The 27,440-nt window shown below is 35.3% G+C and overlaps 1 protein-coding gene and 1 long non-coding RNA gene across 3 annotated transcripts in view; one reads left to right on the forward strand and one right to left on the reverse strand.

Moving 5' to 3' along the window:
• LOC149084877 (uncharacterized) overlaps positions 1–19,080 on the forward strand; it is a 33,352-nt gene extending 14,272 nt beyond the window's left edge. Inside the window, exons 1-3 of one of the 2 annotated variants that reach the window (XR_016192769.1) lie at positions 12,839–12,940; positions 18,661–18,713; positions 18,955–19,080. This is a non-coding gene — a long non-coding RNA (uncharacterized LOC149084877). Of the gene's footprint in view, positions 1–12,838; positions 12,941–18,660; positions 18,714–18,954 lie in introns of those variants that run through there. The other variant, XR_016192768.1, reaches the window with a different exon arrangement.
• A 5,798-nt stretch (positions 19,081–24,878) lies between these two features.
• LOC149084878 (sodium-coupled monocarboxylate transporter 1-like) overlaps positions 24,879–27,440 on the reverse strand; it is a 60,002-nt gene continuing 57,440 nt past the window's right edge. Inside the window, exons 12-15 of the mRNA XM_089232614.1 lie at positions 25,856–26,049; positions 25,631–25,731; positions 25,407–25,498; positions 24,879–25,286 (exon numbers count right to left, since the gene is read on the reverse strand). Coding sequence (XP_089088740.1) covers positions 25,092–25,286; positions 25,407–25,498; positions 25,631–25,731; positions 25,856–26,049 — 582 coding nt within the window. The 3' untranslated portion in view covers positions 24,879–25,091. The remainder of the gene's footprint in view (positions 25,287–25,406; positions 25,499–25,630; positions 25,732–25,855; positions 26,050–27,440) is intronic.

Below are 27,440 nucleotides of genomic sequence, written 5' to 3' on the forward strand. Positions count from 1 at the left end.
AATAAAAATTAGAAAAAAAAACCGTAACTGGCCGGAAAGTCATATTATACATACTTGGGTTCAGCGATCTGTTAAAACACACTTTTCAATTCACAGAACATCATCTCCTATCATGTACAAAACTTTCACCACCAGATGATAACGTGGCATACTTTTTGATGGGGTCAATTTCTGCCATGTTGAAAAGAAAATGATTTCACTTTCACTGTTTATTTAAGATTATGCTTGTCGAGACTGAAATAAAAAAAATAAGGCCAGATGAAGATCTGATAGGTTTACACTGTCTAAAATCTATACTGTTAACATCTTGAAACTTTAAAATATAGTATAATAATTATTAAAATCATTTTTATCTCTAAAAAAATCCAATTTTAATATATATATATATATATATATATATACAGCCAAACCTCGTTAATGAGTCACTCTTGGAAGAGCAAAAATATGACTTAGTAAGCGGAGTGACTCGTTAAACGGAGTAAGCCTTAGCTGTGCCAATTCCTGCCCGAGGACAATTGGGACTTCCAAAAAAGTGACCCGGTAAGCGGAGTGACGTGTTAACCGGGTGACGCACTAACGAGGTTTGACTGTATATATATATAGAGAGAGAGAGAGTAGAAATATCATTAAAAATACCACTTAACCTTTGATTTATTTCAAATTTTTTACATATATTTTTGATTGCATATGCTATCCAATTGATATAAAGTTTTACGTATCTCTAATACTTAATTTTTTGCAAATTTTCAAAATAATGCATTAAAAACAGCTTGATAAAATAGCATTACATCAATGTAATTGAATAAAATTCTTGATTCAAAATAAAGGAAACTGCTCAGTTCGTGAAATGAATCGAAAGATTGAGATTTCATTGGCTCAATCTTATTTAAAATTAAATTTTAAATTTTGAAATTAAAAAATTTAAATGTAAATGTTAATTTCAAATAAGATTGATTCAATTAAATCTCAATCTTTAGATTCATTTCACGAACTGAACAGTTTCCTTTATTTTGAATCAAGACATTATTATTTTGAATCATTACTGACATATAGGACAGTATATAAAAACGTGAAATAAATCGATGGTTAAAGTAGTATTTTTAATGATATTTCTACTAGAGTATATCACCATGTTAAAAGACATGAGACCTCTTAATGAGAAGCTAGAAGTAATAATTTCAGTTCTAAAAATCTATCGAGAATAATTGCGATTGTTTAATATTTTCTTAGAAAATAACTTTTTATCGTATTATTAAGACATAAATATAGATATATTATTTTCCCAGGTGGACGGGAATTCCTAGCAATGATACTTTTATTTTTATAGAACCTTATCGAAAATCTATAAGATAACCATTGTCTTTTTTTTAGGATTTTTACCAGATTTTTTACGTTTCTGTAGGATAATATTTATTCCAGAGGAGGTTCTTGATTCTCAAATGTGTGACTGATTTCACAGTCCGATTTTTCCTACATAAACCTAAGTTTCTCTATGATTTCGGAGATGATAAAATTGTATATTCAGAGACTGTATCGGAAATCAGTTATCTGGGCGAATAGGACGTGTCGTCATATGCAAATAAGCATTCCCATTCTTACTGACAATGCGGCACGTGGCGTTGTAAGCCAGAATGTTTCTTACAAGGAGAGAGAGAGAAAGAGAGAGATGTGTTTGTGGGGTTATATATATATATATTTTTTTTTTTATTCTGAAATGATGTTTGTGTGTGGATTTTTTGAAACTTTCATGGTAGATGGGAAATAATGTGCTAGAGGCGTGTTGCAAACAGTTACGTTGTCCGATCGATTCTGGATATCAGTATTTTATTCAGTACTTTTCTGATTACTATAGATGAAAATAATGACGAAATGTTTTATTTGACAAGTAAATAAAAGAGTTCGCCGTGATAAAATAAAATACCGTAACGACGTTTCGACGATGTCACCAAACAAATTTGTCTCACTTTTTCCCTAAAGTGACAACAAATGTTTTTTGTACAATCAGCCAAATTGTTACAATGAAGAACTAGCAGAAATATATGCCATGGTTCAATATTTGCTTGTACCTTTCGCAACTGCTTTTGTCCTGCCTTGCTCACAATTCAAACATGGAGAACTCGTTTTAAACTTGCAAGGAGAACATCCAAGGTGTCGTCCTCAAAAAATTATGAAAAAATTTAAGTACATTCATCCCCCACCCAAAAACACAAAAACAAAAAAATTAGCAGCGGAATGCACTTATTAAACCCGCAAAAAATTATTAAAAATTACAACAGTTGGCTACTCATCGGCCCTCGCGCGTCTTGGCAAAATCTATATATATATATATATATATATATAAACCTTATTTTCACTTTATATTTCTTTCAGCTTCTCTATTTCTAGAAACTACATAGTTATTTCTCTTTTTTCCCCCTCTTTCTTTGTTCTGTACTTGATTATGTGTTGTTTGAAAGACGTCACTAACACTCCAGGGTTGCGGGATTTTCAAATTCGTTCTGGGCGTTCAAAATAATATTTACAATTTTCTGAGTGACCCATAATAATTCCACCGGATTTTTTTACATTTTTGTGCATATTTAAACGAGTAGAATCGGTGGTAATTTTTTCAAAACATTTGAAAACGTCAACCCTTCCTTATTAGGCCCTCCTCAGACCGAGAAACTGGAAAACTCGAGTTGCCCGTTTCCCCCTTACACCAAGAAAATTCCAAAACCCAGGGGACTGAGTATAAATAACGCAGTTTTTTGTTCACAACCTTCACTCGATCCCAAGAACAGGTTCTCGTCCCGTGAACAGAGCCGTCTTGGTGAGTTGGGGGTGGAAGATTTTTTTGGAGTTCCCTGGACCTAATTTTTTAATTACCGGTATCCTAATTTAATCAACCCATGCAAATCGGTATCCAAAAAGTCATATACACAGTTTTATAAAATTCATAATTAAGGAGAGAAACAGTTATACAGTTGATGGAGATCCAAAGTCAATGAAAGTAATCATTTCAGAATTATTTGAAATCCAGAATTAATCATTTTTCCATAATTTTAGGCCCCTGGGGGTTTGACTCGGAGCTCGATTGGCCTACCCGTTAAGCTACTGCTGCACAAAAATGCAAAGAAATGTTTTGCATGTGATAATCACGATAATGAAGTAGCAAGGACTAACACGCCGAGTCGCTAGTCAGCAGGTTCACGTAGGTACATGGGAATACTGATGTTGTCTAGATACCGGAAAACTAAATGTTCCGAAGACCCAACACATGTATTTCCTGTTCTTAGGATCGTGCGAAGGTAGTAAACTAAAAACTACGTTAATTCTACTGTCATGGATTTTGAATTCTTCTTAGTAGCGGACTATTCGAATCGTAAAGCCTCTTGGTCTCCAGGCTACTGGAGATCGATTTGAGTATTCCCGCATAAGGAAGGCCTTAGGGTGCGAACATAATGCACGCTGGTTTCCGATTCTGCGAGTCGGCGTAGTTACGGATCGATAAAAAACTTGAATTTCAGGTTTTTTTACTAATCCGTAACGACACCGACATGCAGAATCGGAAACCAGCGGCCACTATGTTCGTCCACTTCCATATTTCTATAATCTATAACCGATTTATAATGATGATTAAGGCCCGGAGGTTGATGAAATTTGCATTATTCAATGTTTTCTTCACTTTTAAGTCATTTTTTCAGGTTTTAGGGCACACATTTTTACTATATTTTTTTCAAAGTAATTATTTTAAACAAAAACACACAAATGCTTTACTTTCATCACTTGTACCTTCCTTTATAGATGACAAACAAAGTTTAGAATCAATTCCAGATACATTTAGTATTTAGTAAAAACTCCAAGAGCTGGTCATACTTAACCAAACAATAAATGAAAGTGAATCCAAGAAATTCTGATCTTATATGGGATGTTGAGAGAGGAATTTTCATTGTATAAAAGGGAACTTGTATAGTACTTGCATGTACTGCAGAGGGAATTTTGAAATCTGCAATTTCATTTTGAATGATTTTGATCAGTAGCAATGCTGCATGCAGTATGGTTTCGTAAGCTTTGTTTTGCCTTGGGAATATTGCAGAATTGATGACGTGCATTAGATCAATCTTCACCATTCTGGTTTCCACCATTCAGTCCTTGCAAAAAGTATGGAGCTTATTGATGCTGCCGATAAAGTCAATGTGTAAAAGTAGGGTAGAGGCCAATTTGTCATCATAAAATTCGATAAAATAATGGGAGAAAAAGCAGACTTGTTGCCTGCAGAAAAAAAATTTTGATGTCTTTTTTTACGGGAACGTCTAAAAGTCTTGAAATTGAAAAGAAATTAACACTAGTATAGATCAGATTCTTCTTCCTCAGTCATCCAAATATCCCCGATAATATCTGTTGATGATGAGAGAATCTTTTCTTTCCTGAAATTCTATTTTGTCTTAGATTTCCCGACCCACTCATATATTATCAATTGCTTATTTGAAAAATTCCATTGACAATTTTTGATAAATGTGATTTTCAATTAGGATACTAGATTTTTTTCTTTTACCTCTACATTCAAAGTAGTAACTGATTCAGTTTCTAAAGAAACTTATTTTGTTATTTTAATAACGTTTTTTGTCAGTTTTGTAGAATTTTTCTTTTAGTTTTTAAGGCATTTTTTCGAGTTTTTGGGCCATTTTTATGATCATTTTTCAGGATTTTTTAGGTAAACAACATCCGCGACTTCCTGATGATATTTCAACATGCGTTATTTGATTACCAAAACCAAAAAAAAAGCGAACATATCCAAATTACTCTGAGGCGTCTCATATCCAGTTATTTATGAAACAAATACCAGACGGAAATTATTTGTTTTATTTCTGTTAATGTCAACCGAAAAAAAAAAAATATTTTACCAATGCCAAAATCAGTCGCCCTTGAAACAGATCAATATTGTTATTTGTGTCACCATTCCAACCTAACGATTTCTCATTATGATAAAAATGAGAGGTTTACCAATGGTTAATGGCCTTTACATAATCGCGGTAATCGGACAAATAAATGCGTAATCCGTAGCATAAGGCCTTGCGTTATTGGGGCACGAAACAAAACATAACTGATCAAGTCAATACACAGTCAAGTCATTTTACTAGAACTACTCGGTGCTCCTGACATTACAGTGGGTGTAGCCAAAGGAATAGAACAGTTTTTGTCATTATATTCTATATAATATATGTATTTATGGGGTTATAATTTTTTTTAATATTTATTTGTACTTTATATTTCATTATAATTTTGTCCAATAATCAACACATTATTAAAATAAGCAATAGTTGAGATAATTACATTTGTGTACATTCCCTAAAAATGAAAATATTCAAACCAATAAACTCTTGCCAACACATCAATAAATTGCCAAAAAAGCATCGTAGTTTTTCATCTATAATATCTCGATAAATATTTTTAAATATTTTTAAAATATTTATCGAATTTAAAAATATGAAACTTTTGTTAATAACTTTTCAAACCAAATTCTACATTTTACTTATTTTAGCATACGGGGACTGTATAAAAAATTATTTTTTTAAATATTTTTTATGTATACAACCCCTCAGAAAAAATATGAGATTTTAAGAAACCACATTTCATTTCAAAATTTTTTGTAAATGTAAATTTTTCCAAAGTCAACGGTTGTGGTCCTGTTGGCAAACAATTTTAATCACTCTATATACAGTCAAACTGCAATTAAAATCCACTATTTACTTCGCAAAAATTTTGGCGCTATAAAGAATTTGGCGTTATACCGAATCACGGTTTTACACTTATAACGCCTAGAAATTAAAGATTGCTTCACTAAAAATTTCTGGCGATAAGCGGGTTTTGCCAACACCCCCTATAGATAAGATCTATCTATAGGGGGTGTTGGTTTTGCGCGACATCGGGGGGGGGGGAGTAGGCGCTCTAACGGAGTTTGTACTTTTACGTTTACATCTAGCAAATATAAGCGTGTAATCAATAAAATAAATATTTATATATGTGAATAAAATATATATTTTTATAGCATCAGTTAATATTATATATAGTTGTCAATATATAATTTTCGATTAACATTTGATTATATAGTCGATTCACATTTTTTGATTAATCAGTTAAATTTTTTAATGGATTTTCAGCCCTAATAAAAATTCAAACGTGATGAAAGAAATAATTCCAAAACTAAAGAAAATTAAGATTAGATTCAGAATTAGTGAATGTAATAAGAATATTTATATTAGACAGGGTGCATATAAAAATATATATATATATAAGTCCCGTGACACAAATTACTGGTGAACCGTTGATTAGAGAGGCAGTACTTCCAGTTACAAAAAGTATCCAAATAACGTGCGGACCTCAGATACGTCATTCATACTACAAGGGGTTGTATAATTATTGAAATAAAAAATTAACTTTTTATACGGGCACCCTGTCCTGAAAAAATCTTAGAAAGTTGTTGATTTGTCTCTCTTGAGTCCAACAAAAAAATTACGCGTTTGTAAATACAATATTCGCTGGGATATTCAAATTCAAAAATAAAAAAATGGGTGAGCAAAGCATAAACTACAACGGACAGCGCTTCACATAGGAACGTGGAATTTTTTTTGTTGGTGTCAGAAGAGACAGAGCAACAATCTAATTGAGGTTTTGAGGACTGGAGGAGGGGGGGGGGTCCGTATAAAAAGTCAATTTTTTTATTTCAATAGCTATACAACCCCTTGCAATATGGATGACGTGCGTGAGATCTACGCGTTATTTGAACACTTCTGCTAACAGGAAAGTATTCCTCTAGAATCAACGGTTTACTAGTAATTTGCGGAAAGGGGCGCTAAGCCCCTTTCCCTTCCTTAGCTATGCACCCAGTATATAAATAATATTTCTCAAATAGACTGCAAACGTTTTCTCATGACAATGAATATTTTTGAAAATTCCTTAAAAATACCTGTTGAATACGGTACGTTTCGTTCGTAGGGATTGAGAAACTGCAGGCGTCAAGCGTTGCCTGAAATTGCAAGCTCCGCTACGTAGCGTAATGTTACAAAAAAAAGATTAATAATTTGCACTTTCCTAGAAATTTCTTATCGTTTACAAAACAGCGTGCTGTGCTGTGTCACCTCACATACATCATGCGTGTCTGAATATGCACCAAACATATCACGTGACTCGCATTTGTGTAACTTAAGTTCCGGACTTTGCCACGAAGCTGAGCTGGAGGAGATCTCGGCAACAGGATAAGCCCAGTGGCCAAGCTCCAGCGCCCTAGTGGCACCGTTGTAAGATGCTCGTTTTCCACTATGAAGGTCAAGATCCACGGGTTCAAATCTGGGCAAAGAACATCAGAAACAAGTTCGTTACCTACTGATCCTGGGGCAACCACCGATAGATGACACCTACATTCCCCACCCAACTCCACAGGTTGGAAATTGCCGTATGGCGATATATGACCGGAGTTGATGTATGGTAAAGTAGTGGCAAAAAGTCTGGCGGTCGTTTGTAACTTGAGTTCCTTTTAATTACCGAAAGTTATATCTCTTCAAGAACATTCTATCACGTTTCTTTTACTCTATCATCAATGAACTCTGCTTCAATTAGATGATAAAAAAATCATTTTGACAAAGATAGCCATAACGGAAATGAACAATCAGTCAAATGGCTAGATCACCGTTTAGAATAGACGAATAATTTATACATATGCAAATCTGTGTGTGTGGTCAAGATTTGGCGCTAATTAGCTCAATCATATAACGTAAAGGCAGCAAATAGCAAATATTTGGTCATCGTTAGAGCCCGGATTAAATGCAAATGCATATGCGCATTTGCATATTTTAACCTTTTTTTTTAGCATTAATGCGTATAAATGCATAAAATTAAAGAATTTTCAAAATAAGTGCATATTTTTGAAGTTTTGAAGGCATTTATGATATATTTTAAATATCAACCGTTTTATCGATTAATAATTTGTGAAAAAATTCCGAAAATAAGTCATGACCAGCTCACTTGAATCTTCAGGTTAAAATGCTATCACACTTACTTCATCAAACATCCACTCCGGGGCCATATCGCTATATTGCAATTTAGTGCCATTAACGAGTTTGGTTGGAAATGAAGGAGCCATTTATCGGTGGTCGGCTCAAGCCAACACCACCTACAGAACAAGGCCTCCGCACGAAGCTTGTGACGTCAATGAAGAAGACCATTTCTCCTATTGCCATTGGATATACTGCAGAAAAAGGTAAAGATATTGCATGCGGCGGCCTGCTATATCCAATGGCAGTAGGTGAAATGGCGTTCTTCAGTGACGTTGCGAGCGGCGTCGTGTGGATGCCTTGTTATATATATATAGGTGGTGTTGCTCAAGCTCGTTAGGGAAAATATCTTGCTATGTATATTTTTCCCCCGGTTCGAGTATGGGACTTGATGGTAACCTTCACGGTGGTGGACTAGCATCTTACCCCCACGCCACTCTGACTCACCACGCTGTTAATAATAATTGCCTGATAATTTGTGTATAATTCCTATCATACAAGGGCAGTTCAAAGCGTGTGGTACCGGATCATAAAAGCCCCGTTCACGTGGGAAATAGAAAAAGCAGGTTTAAAACCCGCTTCAAGAATTTTCACCAATGACTGCTCTCCATTTCTCTCTTTACGAAGGAAAAAAACCGTCAAGCGGGTGCTAGAATTCCCAATGCTACCGCAATATTTGCACATGTGAACGGGGCTAAAAGGTGCTATTGTTAAGAGCAAAATTTTTCAATTATTAGTTGCATTATGGAAAAAAAAACATAGCTCGTCATAAATTACAAGTCCGCTTTCTTTATCGTAGCTAGCGCAATCAAAATTAAAATATAATTACGAGTTTGAAATATTTACATAAGAACAAGAAATTCGATATTTTATAATACTTTAATGAATGTTTTGAAATGAAAGATTGCCGACTCAACCCTCAGCAACTTTTAGCTAAGATGAGCCATAACTAGAGGCCGAAAGCTTTATTTGTTTGCCACACTTTTTGAGTCAGATATTAAATGTTGAAAATTATTTAAAAAAAACTGACTACTTTTCGACCCTATTTATAAAAAATAGCGTCAACATTTTTTTGTTACTGGTACAGTAAAACCTGTCAGGACACCACTATAACCTGGACACCTCTCTACATTGGACGGTTTTAATTGGAATCGACCATAATCGGTTCTATTAATTCTATAACACGGTGTGTCCACAAATCCACAATACAGTACCGTAATATCTTGAACACCTCTCTAACTTCGACACATTTTAATGGAGCCATAGATCTCTCTAATTTGGACGGGTTTCAGTATTGAGCCATAGATTTCCAACTTGGGCAGGTTTTACTGTATTTCGTAACTGAGCAGCTACGACAAACTATAAATGCCTAAATAGAAAAAAGTAGATGTTATTTGCATGTATGGGGACATGTTTTCGTAATTGAATATGCACTAGAATAGAAAATATGCAGTTTAAAACATATCTTTTTTTTTTGTATTGTTATTTTTTTTACTCATATTTTCTCATTTTTAGTACATATTTCGTGGACTTTTTACTTTTCAGGATATTTAGTGCGTATTTTGGGTTTCTTGATGCATATTTTGGAATTTTTAACTGCATATCGGCATATTTTTACAGCATATTTCGGCATTTTTTTAGTGCATATAATCCAGGCTCTAGTTATTATACTAGCTTAAATAATCAACGGATAATCCATACAGTCTATACAAATTTTTCGAATTCAATTCAAAACCGAAAGCGTCCCTAAGTTCCGTCTCTATTTTTACGAAAAATTTTAAGAGTACGAATTTGTCATCAACAGTACTAACATTGAAATTAAAAGGCACGTAAAACACTTGAACTTGACTTGTTCTTCTAAACCAAGCACAACCCCACCGGTCTATCGTGATGGGCAGATAACTACCGAGTGGATTGCGCCGAAATGTGTGAGTGTGTACTTAACACGCTGAGTGTGTACCTAGTGTTGTGTGTGAATTGTTAGTGCTGCCATCTATATTTCAAATTGTGGGTGATGTGTAATGATTGATTATTTGTACCGCTGTGGGTCTGTTGCTTTCCATGTAGAAATTTTTAAATGGAGTGATCGGCTCGCATTTCCACCTTACAGTTAGAAACAGCAAACCAACTTCAGACAACCCCCCACTGTGCGGACTATGACCATCGAACTACGGAACCGGGTCCTTTGTGAGTGAGTCTATCACGATGTGCTCACACGACCGCTAGAACTTGACTGTCAACTCTTCTTGTTGATAAATATAATCTTAGTTATACTGTCACTGGAAATGCACCAATCCATGGGTCCTCTCTTCTAACAACTCAACCTCTGCCCCAAGGTGTAACCTGAGGACTTTGACCTGAAAGGGCTCTGGGCAAAACAGGCATTACGGGCCCCCATGACTAGGTTCAAAGTAGATTGATTAGGCTCCTCATCATATGAAATTTAAGCCTCCAAATTAAGGGGGCCCTTGCACATGAGAATCAATTCTAACTTTATACTAGCTTATGCAAGGTACTAACGTACGAGGTACTAGTTGTACTAACTTACATTTAATATAATTACAGTACGACTTCGATTAATCGAGTTTCTGTTCATTCGAGGCACTTTTGAATAAAACACTGAAATCTTGATCCGAGGGGGGTCCCCCTCTCTTGAATCAAGATTTTATTATTTTATTGCATTAAAAAACGAAATCCCCCCCCTCCAGAAAGAAAAAAAAGATGAATTCCCCCCCCCCCGAAAATACTGAGTACGACTATGTAGTCATGTATAATCAGTTTATGCAAAGTACCTCGAATGAACCGAAACTCGATTAATCGAAGTCGTATTATAAATATATTTTAAGTGTTAGTACAACGCGTCCAAGAAGTCCAATTAGTTTTTTTTCTTCTCAACTATTGGTCGTAAACAAACAATTCTAATTGCAAAAATGTGGAAATGAAATAAATACACAGTATCTATATCATGACAATTTAAGTAAATAAATAAATTGCTACAAAAATTACGAAACATAATTTTTTATATGTTCCTCCAGTGCCTATGTTGACCATAACAAATTTCATTGATGTACGATAAATATTGACCGAGATTAAATTTTAGTTTCAGAGTCAATCATAAATTGAAAAGCCAAATAGTTAAATTTGTTCTTAACCAAATAATGAGACAGTGTGTGCGGTTTCAATCATGCCTCTGATGCATTATGATTGGCGTTTCATAATTTTTTGATTAGAAATTTTATCAAAAAAATTCATTCAATTATAGAAAATATTCACAATGGGAGTAGGACAAAATATTGATAATAAAAATACTGAAGTGAAGGAAACAACTCCGACCACCACGGACGCTCTTTCATTCTGACAACGTTTTTCATTGGTACACAGAACGTGTTTTCCACCTTGATAACGGCACCCAATCGTTGTGAATATTTTCTATAATTTCGGGCAAATTGATTCTTTTTGATTAATTCCTTCAATTACTAAATGAATTAAATAATTTTTAATTTTATTCGTTAATTTCATCAAAGCGTGTAACTAAATTATTAGAGAATTTTAGTAAATCACACACACGAGTAACCCTGAGTGACATTAAAGAAGAAAAAAATCAACTTCTAATTTTTTCAATTCATGCTGTTTGCAATGAGCCATCAATAGCAGCTAAAAGATAGCTCCCGAGTATCGGAACAATCATAAACTTTGCAGTTAAATATCTCGTCCAATTCTTGTCGTATGGTAAATAAAGCTTGTTTTGTTTGTCCCATTATTGGAAGGAAATACTTTTTTAGACATGACTATAGGGCCCTAAGAAAATATAAAATGTTTGATTTTGTAATTTTTTTTTTCAAAAAATCAATTTTGTTCATATAAAGTGTCATAACATAAATGGTTGCGTTTATGTTGAGAAAGACGTCCTCTCCTTTGTTAACTCAATATCTACAGAAACCTGGCTGCGTGAAGAGATAATGATGTTTACGAAAGAAAACCTCATCTCTGCCCTCACGAGGACTCAAACCCCGGTCTCTCGTATCCCGGACAAGTGAGGAACTATGAATATCTCCTCACACAGTCAGTTTTCCGTATATATTGAATAAAACATTTTTGCTATTGGACGTTTTCATCTTCAACCAACTGTTGGAAAAAAAAGGATTACATATGGACTTCCTGGACATCCTGTATATGTCACAGTGAACGGCTGAATAAAACCGCACTTTTTCCTATCATATTTCACTTGAAGCTTTATTTCTCTCTTCACATCTGTGTTTTTTTCTCCTCCACGATTCTTTTTGCCCCTTTAATCATCCGCCATAGTTTGCCCCTCCACTTAATTTACATCTGCGATCCTCCCCCCCCCCCCCCAAGAATATCCCAGGGTGAAAAAAGGCCACGTAGTGATCCCCAGCTTGATAAACTAATCTATAGTAGTACGTATGATACGTGAGAATAGATAGAAACAAATAGAAATCGATTGACAAAAAACATGTCAGCAAGTAAATTTCATTCAGTGGTTCCCCTTACCACTAAATTAAGTATTGTAGGGGTAAAAATTTAAAAATTCCCAATAAGTTTTATGTGCATCTCATGCACGTCTGGCGATGTGGCATAATCACTACACGAGTGTTTCTTCTTTTTTTTTTTCAATGATGGCTATCGAATCATTTGTTTTGAATCAGTCACACAGAATGCAAAAGAAAAAGTAAGCAAAATATATCAAAGGAAGGTCGATTATTTTAGTTAAAATATTGGGTGTGAACACAAACAGAACAGTGTACCTGGAATCCAAATTTGCAACATCATGGTTGCGGTAATGAGTTCGTCGCAATTTGTCATCAAATATATTTAGGTTGAATGTAACATACAGGCGATTGGTATTACCACACTTACCAACAAACAGAAACATCTCAGTTGAATTTCAGGTGAGTACTAATTTTTGTTAAAAAATATTTAGCAGTTTCATTTCTTTATTGAGGATATAACTTGTTTTTTCCTATGATATAATACACAGTCGAGTCACATTATTTTGACTTCCTTTTATTTTTGACATCAACTAATAAAGTAGCTAATAAAATAAAGCAAGATTCGCGAGCTGGCTTGGCTTAGTGCAATGGGAGGGTTGAAAATGCAAGTGGTGTAAGTCAGTTTGAAATAATTTTTCAGGACAAAGAAATTTGCATTTGAGATCGCTAGCAATTATATCGTGTCAGGAAAATTATATTGTTGCCAACTGTATGCTACTTTATCAGCTTGAACTTACACCACTTCATTTTTAAGTAAATACCATAATTGTTAGTTATTATATGTATTATATATGACTAAGTAGACATCAACCAAATCTTGACTTGCATCACTTGCATTCTCAACCCGACATTAGAATAAGATGTAAGCATAGTGAAAATGTGTCACTTGTTACTGTCACAGGTTGAACAAGTTGTTTACCAAAATTTAAAACGAATGGGAGTTTTGGCTTTCTAGCAAAGCAATACGGTGTGGCTGAAACTGTGAGAAATATTCGCTTGCCGGTGTTGTTTAAGTGTACCGTAACTAGACAAATAGCACCACTACAGTAAACCAAAATAAAGACAATGGGACACCAAGTGCCGTTGATGTGAAAAGTGAACGTCAGCTGAGATTGTGAGCGAGAGCCGATCAACACGCTACAGTTGAGCAATCTTCTGTCATAATGAATGAGGGAGCTAACCGGACTGCAGTATTATCTACAATGTCAATGCAGAGAACTCTGATAAGCATGGTGCTCCGAAGCTAATAGATAGTCGCTGCAACTCATAGTAACGAAGTTGTTTCGGTATAAACGGCTTCAATTCGCAGAAGGTATTGAAATAGGACCCTCTTCTTACTAGCAAAAGTCTACCTCCTCGAATGAGTTACATGCTATACTGCGCGAAATGGATGGCTGCTGTCGTATTGATGACAAAGCTCCGAAAAAAATATTCTGTGTGGTGACTGGGAGAATACAAGAATATGATAGCAATTATCGGCATTTTACAGACTCATTGATACCTCCAGAAGCCAACCATTATGATCATGATTCGTCCTCCCATATCATATACCTCAATAAATGTTTACTGTCTTTCTTGAGTTGAGGCGGTGGGACATTCCAGAACGGCAATTAGACATACAAATACAAATACAACGCCACAACAGGCAAAATGCCCAACGAGGCGGCTGAGAAAAAGCTGCCCACAATAAATATGGGGATGTCATATATTTCAAAAATATATTTTCACGTGATCTCTGAAATGTCTAAAAATTGTAGAAAATCCATGATCATACATTCTAAGTAATTCTGTCGTGCCCCGATTCTCCAGACTTGAACTAGCACATTTGAACCAATTCAATCATGTTCTCCGTGTAGATCTTCCAACACGCACTTTCTAGCAGCTGTTAAACGTAATGCAGTCTTCTTGGTTTTTAGATAAATGTAATAACCTTCTAGCATCTTATTATGTCACTTCCAGACCAACTTCCAGATGCTGGGACTGTACAAAACCGTTTTTTTGCGAATAAGCTGATAGTAACATTAATGTGATTTGACTATGTACCATGACAGTTTATGGACAGCATTCATCTTATTGAACATGTTTCGGTTGGAGACAACTTTTCTTCCAGTGATCATCGGGTGGTTAGCTTTGCTTGTAGCTTCTTCGTGGGTAAACTTCATAACAAAAGAATGGTTTCCTATTTTCGAAGAACCAACTTTGAATTTTTGAAGAAAAGGCTGGCAGTAATTTTTAAAGACTGGTTGGAATCAGCGGGTGTGGTGAGTCAATGAGAGGAACTTGGAACAAAACTATCTGATATTTGTAATGACGTCATACCCTATGTTCGTAAAAAAAAAAAAACGCGTTTCCCACCCACTCCGGTTGACGGATAACGCGCATAATCTTTACTTTGAAAAGAAAAGGGCATTCAGAGAGAAGTATGAAAGCGTGAGAGGCGACCTGTCAAATAGGTTGGCAGGGAACATTGACACTGATTCAAAATCATTTTTCAGGTATGTCGATAATGGATGTAAGGAGAGAGTTGCCCCACCCCCATAGGATGGTCTAGGGCAGAGAGCTATGTAGGCATGTATAGTCCATTTAATGATTTTTTGTATCAGTATTCAATAGAGAAGGTAAATATCGAAAGTATGGGTGTACAATGGGGTGATAAAGTTCTCAACGATAAGTACAAGATACAAATATAAGCACAAAGGCCACAACAGGCAAATTGCACAACGAGGTTACTGAAAAAAGATGTCCATAAAAATATGAATGCCAAATATATTTTTAGGTTGCTGTATTTCAACCAAAATACAGCAACTTAATATAACTCAAAAGCCTATATCACGAAAGAAAAAAACTAATAATTAACACTACAGTGGCCGGAGCAGTCATTTTGATGGTTTTTGATTTTGAAAGTGCTATAATCTTGGCAGTATTTGATGTATACACTCACACATGCAAATACGACGCAAACTGTGACAATGAAGATCATACTCATGAAAAAGAAAGACAAAGGTAGGTGTGCGTGCGTGTGTGTGTTTTTTTAATAATTGTATATTCTTTATAAATTAATTTGTAGTATTAAATTTTAATAGTCCCTAGTTTTTCCTCGATAGTGCAAATTTACAGTGGCGTAATAATATGTTATCCATAGCGTGCGCGAATAACTAAATAGTGTGAATAAAAAAGACAGTGATATACATATAAAAAGGTATGCATTATCAAAATGAAGCAATGCGCGATGTGATGTATAGGCAATGTTTATCTGTCTCTTTTCTCATGGTAAATCTTGTCCACAGTTGCCCTATAAATTTTCCATATTGAAAGTTGGAAAGTCATTTTATGAACACCCTGTATGCTTAAGGGAATGTAAATTTCTTCAAAATCAACCATGTGGGATAGTGCTTATTATTTTTTCATTGTAAAAATTTAGTGTGCTTAAATATATTGCACTAAAAAGAAGTAGCAGTCAAAATGACTGCCACCGGCGCTTTTATGTATAACGTCCGGCCCTTCTGGTGTTAATACCATATATTACACTGCCCATAAAAAGATTATGGTTGTCTTATCTAAGTATGGATAGCTTTTCGATTTATCCCACTATGTTTATCGTACTTCTTTTTAGACGTGTCAATTGTGTCAGAATACACGACCCCCCGGGAGTAAGCTATTCCATTTATTAACAACCATATTACAGAAAATTCTCTGCTATACCACAACCTGGAATTGTCCCTTACTAAACGATACTAATGTTCCCTTGTCGAAGCAGTTGATTTACGTTGTATTAATACCACTGGTTCCTCCTATGCATCCCGTTGAAAATTCTAACCACCTCGATCATATCCATCTTCCGACACCTATGGTCCTCCAATGTAGGAATATTCAAGAAAAATCAAGTCTTTCTTCATAGCTCAAGTATAGTATCGTGGTTGCGAGATAGGTTACAGCCGGTTATGATCAACGGACAATTTTCTTATTAGACAGGTGTCACAAGTGGAGCCTATGGTCCGAGGACCAAGGGCCATACCTTTTTAACTTTTTATCGATAAGCTCTATTAGGGTATCAATGGGATTGTTAGCAAATTCTTAGAAGACGCTAATAGTGGTTGTTGGGAATCCAAGCGATAGGGCATTGCTGCAGACGAACTTGAATACGATCGCATATGAATGGAGCACGAGTTTCAGCGTTGACAATAGCATGGTCACTCATTTTAGTTCGAACAACCCACGTTTCATTTACGAATCGAATGGTAATATTATTCCGGATGAAAATACATCACAGATTTAGGAATTCTCATTGACGAGCTACTCGGGTATTCCGAACAGTTCCGCGGTCATCAAAAAGCTAATAGAATGCTCGGTTTCATTCTCAAAAAGGTGTCTTCGCGTTCTCCTGAAGTGATCTTTCCGCTTTTCAGGGTCTTGGTTCATCTTGGACTGGAGTAGGCAGTAAAGTTTTGTAGACCTTACCTACGGAGTGACATAGACTTGGTTGAAGGGGTGCAGAGAAGAGCCACGCGCGCTCTTGTTAGTATACGGGGCTTGAGCTATGAAGAGAGACTTGACTTTTTGAATACGTTTACATATAGGAAGACTGCAGATGTCGAGGAATATGATTGAAGTTTTTAAAATTTTCAATAGAATGAATAATATGGACCATAAGTTATTAACCCCTTGAAGGGCGATGGCTTGGGGTGGTCCAGTTGGGAGCGTACGTGACGATCATGCCCTCTATTTTTTTTTATTGCAGTTTTCTTTTCCCCATGATCCGTATTGCGTATATATACGAGTATATACACTGAAGAGCCAACAAAACTGGTACACCTGCCTATTATCGTGTAGGACCCCCACGAGCACGCAGAAGTGCCGCAACACGACGTGGCATGGACTCGACAAATGTCTGAAGTAGTGCTGGAGGTAATTGACACCATGAATCCTGCAGGGCTGTCCATAAATCCGTAGGAGTAAGAGGGAGTGGAGATCTCTTCTGAACAGCACGTTGCAAGGCATCCCAGATATCTTCAATAATTTTCATGTCTGGGGATTTTGGTGGCCAGCGGAAGTGTCTAAAGTCAGAAGAGTGTTCCTGGAGCCACTTTGTAGCAATTCTGGACGTGTGGGGTGTCGCATTGTCCTGCTGAAATTGTCCAAGTCCGTCGGAATGCGCAATGGACATGAATGGGCACAGGTGATCAGACAGGATGCTTACGTACCTGTCACCTGTCACCTGTCAAAGTCGTATCTAGACGTATCAGGGGTCCCATATCACGCCAACTGCACACGCCCCATACCATCACAGAGCCTCCACCAGCTTGAACAGTCCCCTGTTGACATGTAGGGTCCATACCCTTACACGTCCATCAGCTCGAAGCAATTGGAACCGAGACTCGTCAGACCAGGCAACGTGTTTCCAGTCCTCAACAGTCCAATGTCGTTGTTGTCGGGCCCAGGCGAGGCGTAAAGCTTTGTGTCGTGCAGTCATCAAGGGTACACGAGTGTGCCTCTGGCTCCGAAAGCCCATATCGATGATGTTTCGTTGAATGGTTCGCACGCTGACACTTGTTGATGGCTCAGCATTGACGGGTTGCACGTCTGTCACGTTTAATGATTCTCGTCAGTCGTCGTTGTTCCCGTTCTTGCATGATCTTTTTCCGGCCGCCGCGATGTCGTAGATTTAATTTTTTACCGGATTCCCTATATTCCCGGTACACTCGTGAAATGGTCGTACGTGAAAATCCAAATTTCATCGCTATCTCGGAGATGCTATGTCCCATCTCTCGTGCGCCGACTATAACACCATGTTCAAACTGACTTAAATCTCGATAACCTGCCATTGTAGCAGCAGTAACCGATCTAACAACTATAACAGACACTTGTTGTGTTATATAGGCATTGCAACTGGGTCCTGATTGGTTCCATATCTCTTTATTTGCATACGCATGCCCGTACCAGTTTTTTTGGCTCTTCAGTTTAAGTTTCAACGAAATACTTCAAGCATAACAGGCTCTAAATATGTCTGATTTGGATCAATTCAATTATAACCACCCTGAAAATTTATAAAATTTACGTGGTTTTCGCAATATAGTTTTTATTATTAATATCACAAAATAAAATTCGATAATTATTCTCAGGATGAAGATTATGTATGTACTTCTGCTTGTCTGTTTGCTGTTCTGCACAATCGGTAAGTTAGATCTGCATCAATATCCTGTCAAGAAGAACTAATGATTTTAATATGAACTTCAAAATGACCTGAAAGCTGCAAATACATCTTCATAAGATGACCGCCTGCTCTCCTTTTTTTCGGAATTCAATCCGTTTTTCTTGGGAATAATGCTTCAGACATACAGTTTATCATTTGTTCTAAGGATATAACTATTGTTCTTATAGAAATGTTTTAAATATACTTTTTCTGTTTCTTGCAGCTACTGTTGCTAGCGAACGCCTTTGCCCAAGTAACTGCAGACGCTATTGCGGTGTTAAAGGTTACAAGGGAGGTTATTGCAGATATTTCCTGGGTCCATGTTATTGCATAAGAAAACACGAGTCTAGATACTGACGTGCGATTTAGATAAACTGCATTTGAAATAACACCACAGTTATGAATGCCTAACGCTATAACGTGCGAGTATTTTTCTCAACCTATATTATAAAAAGCTTCATTATAGAGTTTATTGTAGCTATTAAATTCGATTTTTCTGCCTTGCCTATCGTATGGTTTTTTGTGTTTATTACTTTATTTTATGAAAACAATAGTTATTCACCATCCACATTAGCAATTCCTACTTACACAATAAAAGAACTGGAATTTATGAAATTTTTTTGTAGTAGCTTTGAATACAAACACAAAGGCCATAACAAGCAAATTGCCCAACCAGGTGGTTGAAAAAAGATGCACATAAAATGGATGACAAATACGACCAAAATGCAGCAGCCCAATATAAGAGCATATATCGCGAAAAAAATCTAATACTTAATAATATGCAGTGTGTCCTGTAAGTCGTAATGCGGCCTTCATATCTCATAAATCGTTCGTCGTAGAGGTATGGTGCAAATTTAAAAAAATGTTCAAAATATGTTCAGGAATCACTAACAGTTTCAAAAATCTAAATTTTTATACACTCCCCCATGTTCTTCACCTTTCAATTAGAAAGTCGTTGCCTTTCTTTAATAAGACCCACAAAGAAAGTTCCACGTTTCTAAGTGCAATATTCGCTGAGATATTTCACTTCAAAAATCGGGGAAAGTACAGCACAAACTAACGGATAACGCTTCTTTCCTCATTTATGCTGTTCTTCCCCTTTTTTTCTGAATTGAAATATCTCATCTAAGATTGCACTGATACTTTTTATTGATTGTTTTTTTCTTTTTTTTGTTGGGCTCAGGAAATACAGGGCAACAACTTTCTGTTTAGAAGTTAGAGAACACGGGGGAACGTATAAAAATTTCCCCTGTTTTTAAATAATGCCATAAGATTTTTATTTTATGGCACACTATATTTTCACTCTCGAAACTGAAAAATAGTGATTCCTAAACACATTTTGAGCATTTAAAGCATACCTCTACGACGAACCGCTGTTGAGATGAAAGGCAAAAATAGGACATAAGGGACACCTTGTATAACACACTGCCCATAAAGAAAGATTATGATTGTCATTTCTAAGCATGGGTAGCTTCTTAATTCCTCTCATTATAGCATCGTACTTCTTTTTAAACGTATCAATGGTGTTAGAATTCACGACCATCGGAGGTAAGCTATTCCAGTAAGCGACTTCACAACCTGGAATTGTCCCTTACTAAACGATACTGGTGTCCCCCCCCCCTGGTCGAAGCAGTTGATTGAGAGAGAGAGAGAACAAATTCTCGTTATACTCGGCCGAAAATCGCTACCTACTCTAAAAACGAATATTTACTCAATATCCGAGTGTGGTATATGGAGATTGTGTCTTTATATATACTATATCGTCTATTGTTATGGAATCACCAAAACCTGTTCATACAAGTGAAATGATCCTCTACTTGCAAGCTTACAAAAAAAGTAATTTAACGTAAAATAAATAATCTATTTTTATCTGCTTCTTCATGTAATCCTGAGTTCCACTTTTGGTGAATGTTTGCATTTGGAAAAGAAAAAAACATTTCTTCGAGAGGGAGTAAGAACATTGGAAGGGTTAATAAAATAACATTAAATATAGGATAAGATCTCTCTGAGTAATCAGAAACCCATCACCATGCTAAAAAATCAAATAAAATAGAAGTAATAACTAGTTTTTATTATTCGGCCGGGCTATATAAATTTTCTAACAGTTTTTCTTTTTCACTCATACTCTCTGTCACTTCAAATATAGACAAAATGCCCGAACCCATAATAATTACAGCAAATGACAGCTATGAATGTTAGAAGAAGCAATATCTGTAATGAGTATTCATCACGAATAAAACATTTTTTGGGAAAAGGAAATTGTTATTGAATTCCACAATAACATTGATTAATATAAATTCAATTAAAACAAACAGTCCATGTGAGTTGGTCGCCAAACCCAAAACAATTAACTTTTGAAACTGTATAAGACGTGAATTTATAAGTCGAAATCCCGGTAGCAAGAAAAAATATTAAGTTGATGCTTTTAATTAAAGTAATTTAATTTCAATTCATTTAAATTGCTAATTAAATTTCAATTCTGGACATTATGTGGAAGTGAACAAGAAGGGAAAAGTCATCTGGTCTCCACCGGGACTCGAACCCAGGCCCTCTTGCAAACCGGGCAACATCTACACCACTCTGGAGACACCACCCTACTATCCCTATTTCACGCACTGTGCCGTCGGCACCTCACGGCATATATCCAGAAAAATATGTGCTTCCTTGATATGTTGGGCTGAGATAAAAAGCTGTCTATCTCTCTAATTTTTTAATTTATTTAAATTGCTAATTAAATTTCAATTCATTTAAACTTTTAATTAAATTTCAAAATCAAACATATTGAACAAAGCATTGTGCATCAAATTCCAAAATTTTTTTCTCTTATCACCATTATATTTATCGAAATTTCAGAAAAAAACTGTTTTTTATGAATTTGTCATTTATAATTTTTAATATTTCTTAAAATTAAAGCATTATTAATAGTGATCATGCATCATTATTTTTAAATTTCTAGCATTTTGCCATTGGAGTTCACTATCTGCTTATGTCTAACTTTTTATTTTTTCGTATGAATCTCGTGAAATATGCATCAAAATACTTAAAAGTTCATTTTATTTGAAATAGTCTCATAGCGATTGCAATAATCTATTGTATTGATCAGAGAATACTGTCCTTACCGTCGTTGTTGATTCCGAAAACTTTCAATGATCACTAATCCTTGTTAAAGTAAAAGTGGACTGAATTCTTTTTGGCTCTCAAATATTATATATTAGAAATATGATTGTATCGTATATGTTACGATTGTTTCTCAACTTGTGATAAATTTATGTATTAACCTCGAGAGTAAAAGTTACGCATCTACCGAATAACGGTTTTTTCTCCTCTACAAAGGCTGGAAAGAGTTTCAGGAATGGTTTTGAGTAAAATAGATCAAGAAAACTGTCTTTTTCCCATCGGATAAAGGATATCCGTTCTAGTGGTGACTGTGTTGCGTATGTGGCTATTAATTTATGGGGACGAGGTTGTCGTAATTAAAGCAGGTCTGTCTCGAGCACTTCTACATTGCAGCCTAATGATCAACGCAAAAATACTCTTCGAGGACTATTCGAAGATTCCACACAAAAATAATATAGTTCCGTATAGTTCCGTTGGATGTCACTTTGGAACAAAATATAGGCGTAAAACAAAAAAAATAAAAACAAAAAAAAACACAGCTGAACAATTTTGGCGTCAGCTGTCAATGAAAATTCATACTTTTCGGCAAGAATCGTGTCAGCGCATAAGAAAAATTTCCTCATGTGTCGACATTCCATTTATAACCACGGCTGAATTGGTAAGCACAAACAGCTCCTCCCGTAGTCGTGTTAGTGATGTATATGGCAAACCATCAGGGTATAAATTGTGATACTATGTGAACTACTCTCACGGCAAAAAAAAGATCACATATTCAATCTCATAATTCACTCTTCGTATCAACATACAAAATATGCGGTCATTGCTATCAGATGAAACAGAGAAAATGTATAAAAAACTCACCAGGCAAAGTTATAGATGTTATTTGAGGATGTTGTGACAAGGTTCTTGAAAAGGCCGGAACAGCTTGTCATTATCAAGGTTACGTTTTTCAATAATTGTCTGAATAAAAGTCGAAATTTGTAGGCGTTGCTCATGTTTTGCCTGACTAAATAGTTCCAGAATAAAGACTCTTTTAATAAATGAGGAACAGAGTATTCTGATTTGTATACCTAAAGCACACATTATGTATAATTTCAGGCTATGAAGATGAATGAAATCTTTTTTACGCTCCAGATTTAATAATGATCATCATTGTAATGTGTTTGTGAGTGTTTTAGGCGTAGATAAGGGTACTTAGGGTTTCGGAGGTCAAAATACATTCACTTTAGCATGATTTACACATAAATGTTGCGCTATTTTTCACACAGAATAAATTAACAATTTGTTTATAAAAAGTTTTTTTATTTTTTTATTGACGAAAACAAAATGAGCTCAACCAATTAAAAGCATATATTTTTTTGACATGCCATAATTACATTCTACTAAAATAAATACAAAAATCTTTGAGGCAAAACTTTGGTATGACATTAAAACTAAAACTTTTTGAATGTTAGGAATTATGCTGGAAAAGCACTTATTTCGTTCTTGTCACAAACGTCAAAGAATCCAATGTCCTCTCTCCTTACTTTTCATTATGCAAATAATTGTTCGATATAGTGAAGCAATATCCAATAACAATGGAATGATAAGCTCTAAGAAAGAAAGAACTGCCAGAGCTGTTTTTTGATTCCTTAGCTAAAAAGCAGCTTTGGCAGTTCGTTCCTGTGAACGGAATTGATGAAGTAAAGATGAAAATCAAGTCGCGCAATGTTAAATGAAAATCCTGCAGCAGTTTTGGTAATACTTTAACGTGAAGCTGAGCCAAACTTATTACGAAGCGCGGAAAGTGAAGTCAAATAGCATTGGCTTACCTTAGTGGTGTGAAATTGGAGACTAAAAATTTCTCTTAACCTAATAGCAATTTATTCCCTTCAAATGTGAATCAAGCTCTGACTTCACATGATTGGATAAGAACACCAGCTATCATGATCATATTTCTTAAAAATGAATAAAACAACCATATAACGTAACGAAATAAACCAAACTAAACGAAAAAACCGACTTTTCTTACCAGATACTACCCTGAAAGAACGTAGCGTAACTGTTAAAACATACAGTACTACTATCATAACGTTTGGTTTTAATTTTAAAGATGTCGGAACTAAGACAGCTTCTTCAGCTAACGGTAATGATAACAGCAGTAGCATATTTAGAATTACGTGCATATCTCAAAGGAATGTTTCATATCACATTTATTTACGTGCTGTAGTTTCTTCATATAAAGACATAAGTTCCTCAAGAGCGACTGACTGAATTGGAAAGTAAATACGGAAAACTGACTGAAAAGAAGAAAATGCGAGTTTCGTGTCACTTGAAAAATTGCTGTGAATTCGTTTTAGATCCGATTCTGAGATATGAATACACTATTTTCCTTTCATATTCCGAACTTTTGATAATTTCCAAATATTATGTACATGCTTACATATAACGATAGCGTAGAGAAAGTTATATTTTTCGAGAAATCTAAAAAGTAACGAATGCCTCGAACAGGAAATGAAATAGCCAAGTTCGCTTTCTAATAATGCTGTGTCGAGTGAAAAACAATGAATACCAAGTTGTATACTATTACGCAATCTTGGTCTAGACAATTGTGACATTACTTTATTCGTGTAAGTTTCTGTTCTCGCTAAGCAAGATTATCAGCTAAATCTGCTGAGAACGTATCGATTTATTGAAAAGGAAGCAGAAAAAATAAATTGTATGCGTAAAATATTCCCCCCGTTTGACGAATCTCTTGTTGTACAGCATTTTCAAACAACCGATAAGAAAATTTTATTGATTTTCTTTCCACAGTATCGGAAATCAATTACGAAATAAATCGGTTTAATTTGTTAGGTGCTTGGACGGATCATTTCGTCAGCAACTGAGAAAACAAAAAACAGTGGAACATTACAAGAATAAATCTAGCAAATACTTGTTTTTGGTCCTCTTTCTATAAACAAATTTCTAAGTTCTTAATTGCTTTACTTGCTCTAAAACTTCATATATATATAATTACAAGTTTTTTTTTCTCTTTTCATTTATATTTTTAAAAGTTAGTGAATGCCAAAGGCATAACTAATGCTGGATCACAATCGCTATTAATTATTTTCTCTCATCAAAATATATTACTATGTTACACCATTCTCCGATGACTTCTAGATTTGTGAAATCCAGAGAATAAACAATGTGTTCCTGTGTTACCGAAATAAACAACCAATATAAGTCTGGGCAGTTTTGTATTGTCGTTTTCAAGATGTGATATCACACGGAAGCATTGGCGATTGCATTCTTAGATTTTCTGCTGTTATTATTGTTGTGGTGATGCCCATTATTTTCTCCGATGTAAGCAATGTTTATGACTCCGTCACCTTCCTTGCCTTTTTCAATGTCTTCTCTTGGCTTGTAACTGCTCTCCCGTGAGTTATTTGTGGGCATGAAATCGACCGTGAAAGTTGCCTAAAAGCAAATAATCACAAAAAAAAGTTTTTAGCTTCAGTTCTTCTAGAGCAAAAATGCACATTAGCTTCCCGCAGATCTCCTTCGAGATCAAAATAATCAGGTTTTTCAATAGAATACCTTGTTTTGCTTGACATTTTCTAAGAGGGACTTTATTTTATGCGTTATTGGACTTATCAAATCACTTTTTACATCGTCCACGCCGTTAGGACCTGAAAGAACAATGAAAAATAAAATAATGAGAAAAGTTTCACAATCACAGTTATGCGTTATTTAAAAAAAATATTCAGAACACTGTATAGAAAAATACAAGTAAACTCGAACTTTCCAAAATGAAACATTACCTGTTAGGAACGTAACAATAAGACCGACAATTATAACTATTGCAAATCCTATTGCACTGTACCACATGTACGACAGTCTGTACAAAATGAAAACGCTGTCACTAAAATAAATAAGAAAAAATATAAAATTAAGCGGGGAAATTACTGGGGATGTGGAAATAAACATTAAATACAAACGTTAGCGATATCGGTTGTTTTCAAATAGTTTACGAAAGGAAATTTTACTGTGAAGGTAATGCCGAAATCGAATTGGCTTCCGTGAGTGTTGTATTCCAAATATTGCCAGTCATGTTGTAATAAAACTCGGTGCAACCTTCTACAGAGAACGGTGCTTGTTGCGCAGGAACTTTGTTGAAAAAGGCTCCGCAAGCTATCCAAAGAACTCCTACGATGCCAGTAATCAAACCAGAAAGAGCACCCTGAAAATGAATATTAATTCATTGTCAAACTAAAGAAGTATACATGTAATAAAACGTATACTTTTGTTTGATCTTGAAGCAAAAACACCCTGCAATTAATCAAAACATTTGTAATAAATTCCTCATATGTGAAGGCGCTATCGCTCTCTGGTGATTTATTATACGCATGTGCCCTAAAGTTGAGTACATAGTACTTTTTACAGATTTTGAGGAATTCTTTTTATTTACCACTGCATGTGAGAGGCTTAGTGAGACTGTTACTTCACATTTACTATGCACAAATTGTGTTTAAAAAAATTGCGTGAAAAATGTCCAATATAACTCCGTATACATCTCTCTCTTAACGAGCCAATATTAGCAAAAATCGAGATCAACGTGACATTTTAAATTAGCATGCTTTTAATATTGCACGATGTGTCTCAAAATTACAATAATTCACGGACAGGAAAAAATGAAGAAGAAAAAATGAAAATGTGTTCTGCAGAGAGTTCTGGTGCAAATGGGATAGAGAAGATCTACATTATTTTAGAAAATTTTTGACAAAGCATTTGCAACAATTCGATTTGATAAAGAAAGAGTGAATATTCAACTCGAAAACAAGACAAATAAGGCTATACTATTTCAGAAAAGCTATTCGTAATTACATTAGAAACATTAAGAAAACTAGATCATGTGCAGTAAAGGAATTAAAATGAACAGAGAATTTCTCAATCGTTTACATTTTGCCGATGACATTGCTACTATTAGTATTGATCTTGGCTATATGAATTAGAAGGAATTATACGAGAACTGGCAAAAGCTAAGGTTAAGCTGGATTTCAAAATGAACTTGCATGAACTTGCAACGAAACTTATGTGTTGCATACGGAACGATTCCGAGGCATATGTGTGCCTCGGAATATTGCACTTTGTTTAATAAAACACAGGTGGTAAAAGTATAAAGCTACGTTTATCTAGGACCAGAAATAACTATGGAATATGGAATAAACATAATTAATTACTACTGAATGCAGTACTTTGGGCAGGAATGGTATAATTCTAAAAAAAATGTGTGTGTGTGTGTGTCTACTCTAATTGTGAAAGTGCTCAACCAGTGTGTCTGCCACCAGCGCTGACTTTTAAAGCTGAGACTTTGACACTTAGAAGAAAAACAATGCAAAGACTGGACGAAGCACAGAGGAGCATGGAAAGATGTATGCGAGTTATACATCTACAAGGGGCACAGAAAATGAATCATTTGAATAAGAAGCCAAACGAGGGTAGACGATATCATAGAGGGAATCAAATTTTTGAAACGTAAACGGGCTGTATATATTACTAGAAGATAGGGCAACAAATGGAGCATAAATATTGTCAATAGATATCTTAGGAATTCCCGAGAAACATCAGAGA

Source organism: Pholcus phalangioides, unplaced genomic scaffold (assembly GCF_987345545.1).
Source record: "Pholcus phalangioides strain wild (caught in Gottingen) unplaced genomic scaffold, Ppha-v1.0 ptg000007l_1, whole genome shotgun sequence".
In the NCBI taxonomy this organism is placed as follows: Eukaryota; Metazoa; Arthropoda; class Arachnida; order Araneae; family Pholcidae; genus Pholcus; species Pholcus phalangioides.